At 41.8% G+C, this 12,500-nt stretch overlaps 1 protein-coding gene across 1 annotated transcript in view; it reads left to right on the top strand.

Annotated features, from left to right (window-relative positions):
- The window catches only part of LOC143279415 (uncharacterized), a 36,313-nt gene that overhangs the window by 5,143 nt on the left and 18,670 nt on the right, over window positions 1–12,500 (top strand). The window contains exons 4-11 of the mRNA XM_076583461.1: window positions 1,353–1,544; window positions 2,989–3,139; window positions 4,123–5,228; window positions 5,685–5,877; window positions 7,901–8,037; window positions 8,707–8,815; window positions 9,416–9,591; window positions 11,654–11,804. Coding sequence (XP_076439576.1) covers window positions 1,353–1,544; window positions 2,989–3,139; window positions 4,123–5,228; window positions 5,685–5,877; window positions 7,901–8,037; window positions 8,707–8,815; window positions 9,416–9,591; window positions 11,654–11,804 — 2,215 coding nt within the window. The remainder of the gene's footprint in view (window positions 1–1,352; window positions 1,545–2,988; window positions 3,140–4,122; window positions 5,229–5,684; window positions 5,878–7,900; window positions 8,038–8,706; window positions 8,816–9,415; window positions 9,592–11,653; window positions 11,805–12,500) is intronic.

Here is a 12,500-nt window from a genome sequence, read left to right as displayed (position 1 = left end):
CGCCTAGGAAGCGAGAGAATCTGAGCGTGCTGGTTCGAATCACGGCTCAGCCGCCGATACTTTCTCCCCCTCCACTATACCTTAAGTGGTGGCCTGAACGCTAGTCATTCAGATGAGACGATAAACCGAGGTCCCGTGTACGGCATGCACTTAGCGCACGTAAAAGAACCCACGGCAACAAAAGGGTTGTTCCTGGCAAAATTCTGTAGAAAAAATCCACTTCGATAGAAAAAAACAAATAAAACTGCACGCACGATAAAAAGAAAAAGAGAAAAAAAGCAAAAACAAAAACAAAAAACAAATAACAACAACAAAAAAACAAACAAAAAAACGGGGTGGCGCTCTCAGTGTAACGACGCGCTCTCCCTAGGGAGAGCAGCCCGAATTTCACACAGAGAAATCTGTTGTGACAAAAAAGAGAAATACAATACAATACAGTACATTCAGTGCTCTGACTGCTGGGACTGTGATAGGCTGTTGATGAAACTGGGAGACCATTGGATATGGTCCAAACATGGTCAAAACCTAAACATCTAACCACGAGCGTCTCGCGTCACAGACTGCTGTATTACACACTACACAGTGCTACTGCCTGGCCGGGACAAAGATGCTGTGCACATAACCCCATTTTCTGGAGGTAAAAGAAGCCCTCCGAATGAAGACGAGAAAGTCTGGCCTCAACCTGAACACTGTTCTGGAAGTCCCTCCAATCCATGACAATCTTTTACAACACCACGGCTGGACGCCTTTGACAAGGTAGCTTTTTTGTAGCCGTGAACTGACAGCCTGCCCATCCCAAGACAAGCTTGCATCAGTTTTGCCATGGAGGTGGCAAAAGACCACCGAAATACACAATTAAATTGAATCTTTGGATGTATTCTGAATGAAGAAAACTTTCTACTGTTGTTTTTTAATTGGTGAATACGTGAACGAAACTGGTAGATGAAAACCAAAACCCACGACACAGCAAGTCAATTATTATAATAAACTCATGTTTACAGGGTTTGACAAGAAGAAGAAGAAGAAGAAGAAGAAGAAAGAAGGGTCGTTTGGAAAAAAAAATGAAGCCAGGAACCAACGACTTTTTAATGTAGTTTAACGACCAGCCTATTATTTGAGGGAATTTCCGTTTTGCAAAAACTGCAGATCACAAGCTGCAAACGTGTGGCTGTATCAGCATGTTTGTTCTAATATGAAACATGTGGGCGACCGGTATGCCGATAAAATAAAAGATACTGCTAAGAGTTTATAAAACTTACAAATGAAAAAAAAAAGTCTGTCAATATGGATTGAAAAATAAAACTCACATTGACAAGAAGTGTCCACTGTTCAAACCCTAAGTCTGTCTGCAGAGACCGAGTCAGGTGGAGATAACATCTGGGGTAAAGGCAAGACCTCCACAGAAAAACCCGGCAAGTGCCCTGCCTCCGATGGGTTTGGCATCACTGTCCATGAGTGCAGCCACGACTCGGAGTGTGACGGCACCAAGAAGTGCTGTGCTGTGGGCGGAGGAGCTGGCACCATCTGCAGGGAGCCTGTCCTCGGTAAGTGGTCTGGGGGGTGTCATGCTGTGAGATAGCATTGTGTGCCGCAAAGGTTTCTCCTCTTTAAACAAAACAAAATTCTTTAGATTTTTTTTTTACCTTTTTTTCTTTTAAAATCAGCAGAATTTCTGTAGAGTGAAGTCTTCAGTGACACATTTGCGCGTCTTCAGCGGTGCATGTATGACTGGACTGGACTCGACTCGACTTTATTTATTGTTATGAAACCCAAAAGGATCAATAAACACAACGAAAGAACAAAAGGAACAAAGAAATGGTCATATCAGACGCTTGAAATCAAATACACATTTGGCAAGTGATTTAATTTTTTTTTTTTTTTTAATTTTTATAGGAGACAATCATCGCAACTAAATAAACCACTTGGTTTCAGGTTATTGTCCCGTATCTTTCGGCTGATCACATCTGACAGTCGAGTAGATTGCTGTACAATCGCAATTTGATTGTTTCGCAAGTTATGAAACAAAATACACATATTTAGGAAACTGAATTAATCTTTAATAGTTTCACACATATAACCTTTTTTTTTTTTTTTTTTTTCACTCTCTTGGAATATGTGTGAATCTTCCACGTTCAATATTCAAATTGAGTGCGCATATTCTGAGTTTGTAAAGTGCTCGTTTTTGTGAGAGGAATCGATTTTATCAGTTAGAACATTTTCAAATCGACAATAGTTTCTTTCAATTTTGTTGTAGAAGTCCTATCTGTTGTATGCAGTTGTTGTTAGTTTTTTTTAAAATTTTTATATCCAGAATTATTCTATATAGATAGATGGAGAGATATACACACTCGATCAGATACAATACGATACGATCCAATGCAATTCAATCCTCAACCCCATACCACACCACACTACACCAGTACAATAGAATACCACACCGATACAAATACCATACCAATACAATTTTAGCATATAAAAAGTATATGATTGCACGAAGCGCAAAAGACAAAGATATTTATTATTTGTTGAAATACGAGTATAAATGCGGCTGAATGACGTTGACGGCCTATTGCTTCAGACGCTCATCTTTCCATAGAGTGTCCGTGAGGGTCTGGGTTCGAATTCCGGTCTCGTCCTTTCTCCAAAGTTCGACTGGAGAATCAAACTGTGCATCTTAGTCTTTCGGGTGAGACGTGTGCAGCACGCACTTAAGGCACTGAGAAAGAACTCACTGCAGTGTTGTTATATGGAGAAAGCCACCCCTGATAGTTACACAAATCTCTCTCTCTCTCTCTCTCTCTCTCTATATATATATATATATATATATATGCATGTACTCACTGGTGACCAACCAACACTATACATTATGCTGCTAGGTTAGTCAAACATGCCTGACAGGGTATGGTGCAGTGTAGATGGATTTGTTTGAAATCAGCGACAACCCCATGAGAAACTGAAACAAACTGTACGAGAACGATGGATGTGCAGGCAACGTGACCCCAGCTCCCACTCCCGTGTCCACGAAGAGAACGTCCAGCCTGGATCCTTGTCCTGGCGCGGACGTCGTGCGGACAGCCGTGCTCGAACCCTGCTCGGTCTCCATGCAGCTTGCAATGGCATCTCGCCGTGACAAATGCAGGTACAGGGACATCGTTTCTATTTGCATTTCTTTTTATCACAACAGATTTCTCTGTGTGAAATTCGGGCTGCCCTCCCCAGGGAGAGCGCGTCGCTATACTACAGCGCCACCCCTTTTTTGTATTTTTTTCCTGCGTGCAGTTTTATTTGTTTTTCCTATTGAAGTGGATTTTTCTACATAATTTTGCCAGGAACAACCCTTTTGTTGCCGTGGGTTCTTTTACGTGCATGCTGCACACGGGACCTCGGTTTATCGTCCCATCCGAATGACTAGCGTCCAGACCATCACTTAAGGCCTAGTGGAGGGGGAGAAAATATCGGCGGCCGAGCTGTGATTCGAACCAGCGCGCTCAGATTCTCTCGCTTCCTAGGCGGACGCGTTACCTCTAGGCCATCACTTCATCAACATGCAACAACAAACAATACCAACACCAACAGCAGCAGCAGCAGCAACAACAACTATAATGACATAAGCAGCAGCAAAAGCAAAAGCAGCTGCAGCAACAATTAATTTAAGGACATTGGCAGCAGCAGCAACAATAACAACAGCTGCTGCTGCTGCTTCTACTACTACTACTACTACCACTACTGCTGCTGCTGCAGAGCAGAACACGAATTGGAACAAGAACAACAGTAAAGTAGTAGTGGTGGTTGTAATATAATAATAATTACAACGACAACAACAGTTAACAACATGGTAATGATACTACTGCTACTTCTACTACTAGTACTACTACCACTGTTGCTGCTGCTGCTACTACCACTATGATTTATATTGCTGTTGCTACAACAACTTCTGCTTGTTCAGTGACTAAAGAAGTGACGGTTCCTTCATTGTTTGCTTGCATCCGTTTAAAAAAAAAAAAAAAAAAAAAAGAGAAGAAGATTTGTTTGATAAATATCCGTCCAGTGTGTGCAGACACAACAAACGAGTTGAATGGCTTCCATTTTGCGTAGCTATGTCTGTTTGATTCTCTGTTTCAGTCATTATGCACAGTTCCTGAAGTGTGCATCACTCGTCATGCGACTCTCGAACTACCTCTGCTTGGAACATGAACTTCAAGAAATCATGGAGAACCATCATTGGAATTTCCACACAGCCAGAACCCCCAGTCACGGTTTCGATGAACCATCCGCGTCTGACTACTACGGGTCTGGCAGGTCTTCTTGGTACGGTTCTGATCCGTATCATTACTATGGATCCGGCAGATCTTCTTGGTACAACTCTGACTCGTCTGATTACTATGGTTCTAGTAGCTCTTCCTGGTACGGTTCTTACCCGTCTAATTACTATTGGCCTGGTAGCTCTTCCTGGTACAGTTCTTACCCGTCTGATTACTATGGGTCTGGTGAGTCTTCCTGGTACAGTTCTGATCCGTCTGATTACTATGGATCCAGCAGATCCTCTTGGTACAACTCTGACTCGTCTAATTACTATTGGCCTGGTAGCTCTTCCTGGTACGGTTCTGGTTCATCTGATTACTATGGGTCTGGTAGCTCTTCCTGGTACAGTTCTTACCCGTCTGATTACTATGGATCTGGTAGCTCTTCCTGGTACAGTTCTGATCCGTCTGATTACTATGGGTCTGGTGAGTCTTCCTGGTACAGTTCTGATCCGTCTGATTACTATGGGTCTGGTGAGTCTTCCTGGTACAGTTCTGATCCGTCTGATTACTATGGGTCTGGTGAGTCTTCCTGGTACAGTTCTGATCCGTCTGATTACTATGGATCTGGTAGCTCTTCCTGGTACAGTTCTGATCCGTCTGATTACTATGGGTCTGGTGAGTCTTCCTGGTACAGTTCTGATCCGTCTGATTACTATGGGTCTGGTGAGTCTTCCTGGTACAACTCCGACTCGTCTGATTATTACGGGTCTCGCGGATCGTCATGGTCTGGCTGGGGCAATTCTGGGTCTTCGGCTAAATACAACAGGTTTGGGAACAGCCGCGTCTACTCATCCTACGGTGACGCAATGTATCGTGGATCTTCGGATTACTACGGTTCATCTGCGATGTATGATGCATCTACAAGACATCATTGGAATCCCCACGGGGGTCACTCTGCTCATTCTCTGCCTTTCACCTGCAAAGGTGAGTTTTTAGCACTGTCTAAACGTCCAACGATCATCAAGAAGAAACATGTGGTAATAAACTGCTTGATAATCTCTGCGGTCTTTGACGTTGTTTGAGAATAATGTGTAAGCAAATAGAGCATCATTTTCAAACTTTTGTTTTCCTGCGTGTATGTTATGCGAGACTGAATGACTGATCGGTTGAAAGTTACTGAACATTTCAAGAAATTAAGACGAATACACATGCGGAGAAAGGAAAAGAAAGAATGAAGGTGCATCTATGCATACAAATGAAGAAAACATAATCTGTAGAAAGGGTTCTGAAAACTGTCAGGATCCGGGCGACAGATCAGTTAACTGTTAGCGAAAACGTCAAGAAGATTAAGGCTGATACACTTTTGTACTGATGTAAACTATACATCATCTGAGCTTTATTGCTGGTCTATACAATAGAAGACACTGTCTTGATTGACAGACCACAGGGCACCATCACTGGTTGACATTGAGACGACAGAACTGTGCGCCAACCCTGATGCCTACGTTTACCTCCTGAAGTATAACTGTAACGACACGGTCATGTCAATGTCTGCCTCCCGTGGTCCCAGGTCTCATCATTTCAGTTCAGGCTTCACGGAGTCATCCTCCGCTTCTTCAGACGACGCCTGCATGTAAGCGTGTTTTGCTTTTTCCTCGTGCTTTCTCAAAACACTGTCTCTCGCTTCACACTGAAGAATTCTTTGTGAACTTAAAAAGACTTCTTGGTAATCATTCGTTAGCATGTGGCTGAGCAGCTGAGATGGTCATAACTATTTGTCACTATGTCGCTCATTAGCTAAAATGTTCGTAATGATTGGTCTTATTTTTGCTGTGTTACGTAAAAACAGGTATATAAAAGAAGAGGAAGTAGAAGCAGAAGAAAGAGGAGGAGGAGGAGAAGAAGAAGAAGAAGAAGAAGAAGAAGAAGAAGAAGAAGAAGAAGAAGAAGAAGAAGAAGGAGGAGGAGGAGGAGGAGGAGTGAAAAACACTACTCTCTTTTCTAATTATTTTCAATGATGTTAAATTTTGTCAGAAGAATGAATATTAGTAAAGAAGAAGAAGAAGGAGAAGAAGAAGAAGGGATGTAAAATGCAACTCTCTTTTCTAATTATTTTCAATGATGTTTGGTTTTGTCAGAAGTATGAACATTAGTAATACACATTTAATTAAGGAAGCGTTGTGACAGAGTCAGTTAGGCGTTGGACTTGTCCTGTGTTCAACAAGTGCCCAGGGTTGGAGGACCCGTTTCAGCATGATGTTGCGTCTTTAGGAAATATATTCTACTCCGATTTTCTTCACCACCCACATCCCCACTACCCGTGGTAAGTGAGTACCTGACTCAGGTTGGTGGAAGGCAAAAACAGCAGAAAATGAGGATTTGGCCCCTACTTTCTATGCCGAGCTCTCGACACAGTTGATATCAATTCACTGCCCCTACTTTCTATGCCGAGCTCTCGACACAGTTGATATCAATTCACTGCCCCTACTTTCTATGCCGAGCTCTCGACACAGTTGATATGAATTCACTGCCCCTACTTTCCATGGCGAACTCTCGACACAGTTGATATGAATTCACTGCCCCTACTTTCCATGGCGAGCTCTCGACACAGTTGATATGAATTCACTGCCCCTACTTTCCATGGCGAGCTCTCGACACAGTTGATATGAATTCACTGCCCCTACTTTCCATGCCGAGCTCTAGACACAGTTGATATGAATTCACTGCCCCAACTTTCCATGCCGAGCTCTAGACACAGTTGATATGAATTCACTGCCCCAACTTTCCATGCCGAGCTCTAGACACAGTTGATATGAATTCACTGCCCCTACTTTCCATGCCGAGCTCTAGACGCAGTTGATATGAATTCACGGCCCCTACTTTCCATGCCGAGCTCTCGACACAGTTGATATGAATTCACTGCCCCTACTTTCCATGCCGAGCTCTAGACACAGTTGATATGAATTCACTGCCCCTACTTTCCATGCCGAGATCTAGACACAGTTGATATGAATTCACTGCCCCTATGGCCGTAAAAAGCTGTAGGACATGTTACTTTTATCCCCCTTGCAATGAAGGTTATATTTTCTCTTCAGTACCATCACCATGACAATTTTCCTGTGAGAAGTTGCATATTACACAAGCATGGTAATAATTAGCAAGGGTATTTTCACACACACACACACACACACACACACACACACACACACACACACACACACACACACAAAAAGAAAAATTATTTTTAAAAAATCCACTTATAATGTGACACCCTGATTTCCAACTCGCTGCACACATTTGACAGTCAGATAACATAGTTCCATGGAGACATCATAAAACTACAACTGCCCAATTGCTACCAAGTTAACATATGGTGAATGTTTAATAATAATAGTAAACAGAATTCTTCTTTTAACTAACTAACTATGTCAAGTTATAATGAAACAATAGTGCAAACACATATCATTTGTTGGGCACTGCTTCGTTCTGCTAAATAAAACTTCTTTTATTTTATCTTGGATAAACGAGAGCCACTTTTTCAAATCTGTATATTATTTTTCTTTTACATACCGTCTACATGCTCTGTAAATTGGATCTCTTGTGCTTGTTCTCATTGCGCCTCTGTAAGTTTTATTCTTCATCTGTATGCTTTATAGGGCGGTGGCGCAGAAAGTCCAGTGTCTCAACAGTCACTTCCAGGATGTGGGACTGGTCTGCACTGAGTCAGCAATATACGACACCATTAAACAGCACAAACACGCTGTGCTTACTGCTGAGGCCAACACATGTTTTGGTCAGTGTGCCTATCCCTCGTCTCTCAATAATTCAACCTGTATGGTTTAAAGCGACTTTTTTTCGAGTTTAGTTTTTTTACCTACACTTGTTCTCCTCCACTGTAATGTACCGTATCTCGTTTAGTAATAAAAAATCGTTTAGTTTCTGTCTGTCTGTCTGTCTCTCTCTCTTTCTCTCTCTCTATATATATATGAATATATAAAATTATGGATAAGTGGTAGATTGCTAATACACAATATGATCATACTTTTGCGTCCTTTGTTCTGGAAGCATATGAAATGTTTCATGATGATGACAATGATGATACGATCACTGCTATTGGTTATGATGATATTATTATTATTATGACATCATCATCATCATCAACAACGACAACGACGACGATGATGATACTACTACTACTAAAAAGTTAAGAAAAAAAAAAAACACCGAGGAGAAGAAGAAGATGAAGAAGTAGAAGATGAAGAAGTAGAAGATGAAGAAGTAGAAGAATGTAAGGGGAAAAAAAAAGGAAAGGACAGTTTAGTTAGTATTATATATATTTTTATTCTATCTATTCTTTTTGTTTTTTGAAATAATTTTTTGGGGTAAAATTTTCTCTTTGTTTTTGGACAAAGAATAGATATAGCTGTGGTCACTAGCGTGCTGTTATTCTCTGTCTGTGCAGACACGATACAGAAACTGCAAAAGGACAAATGCTACCGAGCCATCATCAGCAAGGGAGCTCCGTGCCTGCAAGGAATCCATGCCATCTCTGGCCGCGGCAAAGTGTGCAGGTCAGTACTGATTCTAGATATCTACCCATTGTTTTGTTGCATTGTTCCAGGGATTAAAAAAGTCTGGCTTTGTTTCATTTTGAGAGCACGAATCCAATCACAAGACAACACACACACACACACACGCACGCACGCAGGCACGCGCGTGTGTTTGTGTGTGTGTGTGTGTGCTTCTGCATGTGTGTGTGATTCTGCAGTTGCATGCACGCTCGAACACTTGCGGCGCTGAAGCTGGTGTAAAATACGCCAGATTCTATTTCAGTTAAGAAACCAGAAAGGAAAAATATAATGCGCACTTGCTATTATTCCTTATAACGAATTAGCCCATTAAATTTCTTCCATTGGAGAGAATGCACTCTTGCTGGGACTGAAACGAATGAGTCACTAACGGACGGTTGTGACGTGTTGTTGTTTTTTTCATGAAGATTATGATTGCAGTCTATTTTCTTCTTCTTCTTCTTCTTCTTCTTCTGCGTTCGTGGGCAGCAACTCCCACGTTCACTCGTATAAACACGAGTGGGCTTTTACGTGTATGACCGTTTTTCCGATCAATTTAATCATCAATGCCTTTCATACACATCTTATCGATTTATTTTTCAGTATGTTCAAGACGGTAGTGAACTGCATAGCTCAGACCTACCCAGAGAGGTGTGGCCGCAAAGACGCTTCACACGTTCTGCTTCAGGGTCTGTCTGCAGAGCTGGTCTTGAAGAACTTCAGCACCTCCCTTCGCTTCGACGTCAAAGACATCGCACGGCAATTTTACCAATGTTCCAGTGAGAACTTCATCGTCATCATCATCATCGTCGTCGTCGTCATCATCATCATCATCATCTTCTTCTTCTTCTTCTTCTTATCACCCTCCTCCTTCTCATCCTCCTCCTTCTTCTTCTTCCAGACAGACATGTCCACAAATGAGGTCACACGCACATGCACATTACAAATAATGTTAAGATTCAGCTATGATAAAGCACCTTGATCCCCATTTAGAATTAAGTTTCCAGTCTACCATGCGTACTATTAAGCCACATGATACATCCAAAATGTCATGCAGTGCATGGGGATACGTTTTGCAGATTCAAAAGACAATTATTTGTTTTTCTGTCTTATCTTTAGAAACTGTTTACAATGAATATGTTGTCAGTCGTGGTGTAATGCAGATACAAGCAGAAAAAAAAATTAGAAACAAATACACTTTTATCCATTGGAATATCTGATAGAAAATAAAGGGAAAAAATGTTTCCGACTTCGACACTCTTCATGGCTTGTGCATTAACTTATTTCTAAACACTAATACCACAGAAATTGCTAGAATCCTGTGGATTCATATGAGGAACAAACTTTTAATTTCTGTTAATACAGGGAGTGTCGCAGACATTGTTGAATGCGCAATGTTTCACGTTGTAAAACGGTGACAAAGAAATCTGGGTATTCTACTTCAGGTCAAAAGAAAGGTTAACTAAGGGTCACATAGCTTTTTACGGCCATTTTGGCAGTAAAATCACATCTACTGTGTCACTACACTCGGCTTATATCACAGATTGACATAAGTTTTACATTTGGGCCAACAGAAAAGTGAGAGCTGTATTATCAAATGGTTTCTACAGTCAATGGGAAGTCATTTACAGCTTAGTCTTTTGTGAAGGACTATGACTCTCAAACTAGGAGGCAAAATTGCACTGGTTCTTAGTGCTGCAGCCTTGTGGGCAAGTTGGCCTTTGGGAATCATCCCAACGCCGACTGTCCTAAAACCCTCTTGGCCGAGAGGGTGGGGATGTAACTTGGGCAAGACACTCACCACTATAATCAAATTCTAGCCCAAATAGTCGGAACAGCAGTTGCCTCCTCTGCTGTTCTGATGGTCATAGTCGGACACGACTATATATATATACTGTGTCACTGCTGGTTGGCACATGAAGGCGGGGCCCTATCCTTTCCTTCCGCCCTTTTCACCTCTGTCATACCTGCGTGAAGCGATGAGAATCAAAGTGCCTTTCTCAAAGACACAACGCCAGGTTGAGAACAGGCCGTGTTCCCTGATCACTGCTGCACTGGGACCAGAAACCCAACTCCAAACGACATGCCACGGCACTTCCTTTAGAAACTATCGATACTAGAATGATGATGATGATGATGATAATAATAATAACAATATAATGATGATGATGATGATGATGATAATAACAACAATAACAACAACAACAATAATAATAATAATAATGATAATAATAATAATAATAATAATAATAATAATGATATAAAATAATGATGATGATGATGATGATGATAATAATAATAATGGACATTTATATAACGCATTTTTTCCAGAAACACTGCTCAAAGCCTTGACTCTCCGTTACCCGCTTCCCGCCTCCCCTCACAACCCCCCCCCAGCCCCCACCCCTCACCCCCCGACCATCCCACCACTACACACACACACACACACACACACGGAATCCCTGCAACACACACTAAGGCACACACAAACACACAAACGCATGGATACTTCCCAGCACCCCGCCACACACAGACACACAGACACACAGACACACACACACACACACACACACACACACACACACACACACACACACACACACACACACACACACACACACACACACACACACACACACACACACACACTCATGTCAAAAGATTCCCCAATATAAAACATGCACTTGAAACCAGATCAGACCAAGACCAACACCGAAAAAACCCCCAACTCTTTGCATCTGCAACATGTTGCAACAAACAGATTGAACACTAACACAAGCTAATGAAAACTTCAAGACACACGCTCCAGGCAGCTGCTAACAGCGGTGTGATGTCTTGCAGAATCCAAAGTAGTGCTTACCTCTGACCGCAACGTCCTGATGCAAATTGACGGCAAATGGTTCGGGGTGTGTTCGGTCGGCTGGGATGACTTGGACGCTGAGGTTGTCTGCCGATCAGTAGGCTACAAAGTTGGATTCGCGGCGACAGGATCGTAAGACATGTGTCATTGTTTTGTGTTCCGTAAACGTATACAACTTCTGCTAATGAAAAAAAAGAAGAAGAAAAAAAAAAGAAAAAAAAAGAAAGAAGGAAGAAGAAGAAGAAGGAAGAGGAGGAAAAAAAAAAGAGCCAATGTCTGATCTTCACTTAAACACATCGTGCGGGTCAGGTCTTGAGAGCCTACGCTAGGCTTGTGAAAAAACATCACAGCAAAGACATTACCGTGAAATGAAATCTTATAATGAACCAATATATATATATATATATATATGTATGTGTGTGTGTGTGTGTGTGTGTGTGTGTGTGTGTGTGTGTGTGTATGTGTGTGTGTGTGTGTGTGTGTGTGTGTGTGTGTGTGTGTGTGTGTGTGTGCGTTGTTGTTTTTTTCAATCCTATGTTTTCTACTTGTCATTGCATGTGTGTGTTTGATACAAAGTGTGGGAACTTGTTGTTATGTCGCGTTCCTGTCATTTATAGCCGCACTTTTCCCTTTGGACAATCAGCTGGTGAATGCACACTTTGAAGAACAAGTCCAAGGAGTTATAAAATAAAAGATAAGCATAACTCTAGAAAAAAAAAAGAGGTACAGGTCTCTGTCTCGGTTGCTGAAGATGATTCTTCGTGCACCACTTGAAAAACTCGTATCGTTGTGGTTATTGGTGTGTGTGTGTGTGTGTGTGTGTGTGTG

Source organism: Babylonia areolata, chromosome 2, assembly GCF_041734735.1.
Source record: "Babylonia areolata isolate BAREFJ2019XMU chromosome 2, ASM4173473v1, whole genome shotgun sequence".
In the NCBI taxonomy this organism is placed as follows: domain Eukaryota; kingdom Metazoa; phylum Mollusca; class Gastropoda; order Neogastropoda; family Buccinidae; genus Babylonia; species Babylonia areolata.
Note: the sequence above shows the minus strand (reverse complement) of the source record. Positions and strands in the feature narration are given on the sequence as shown.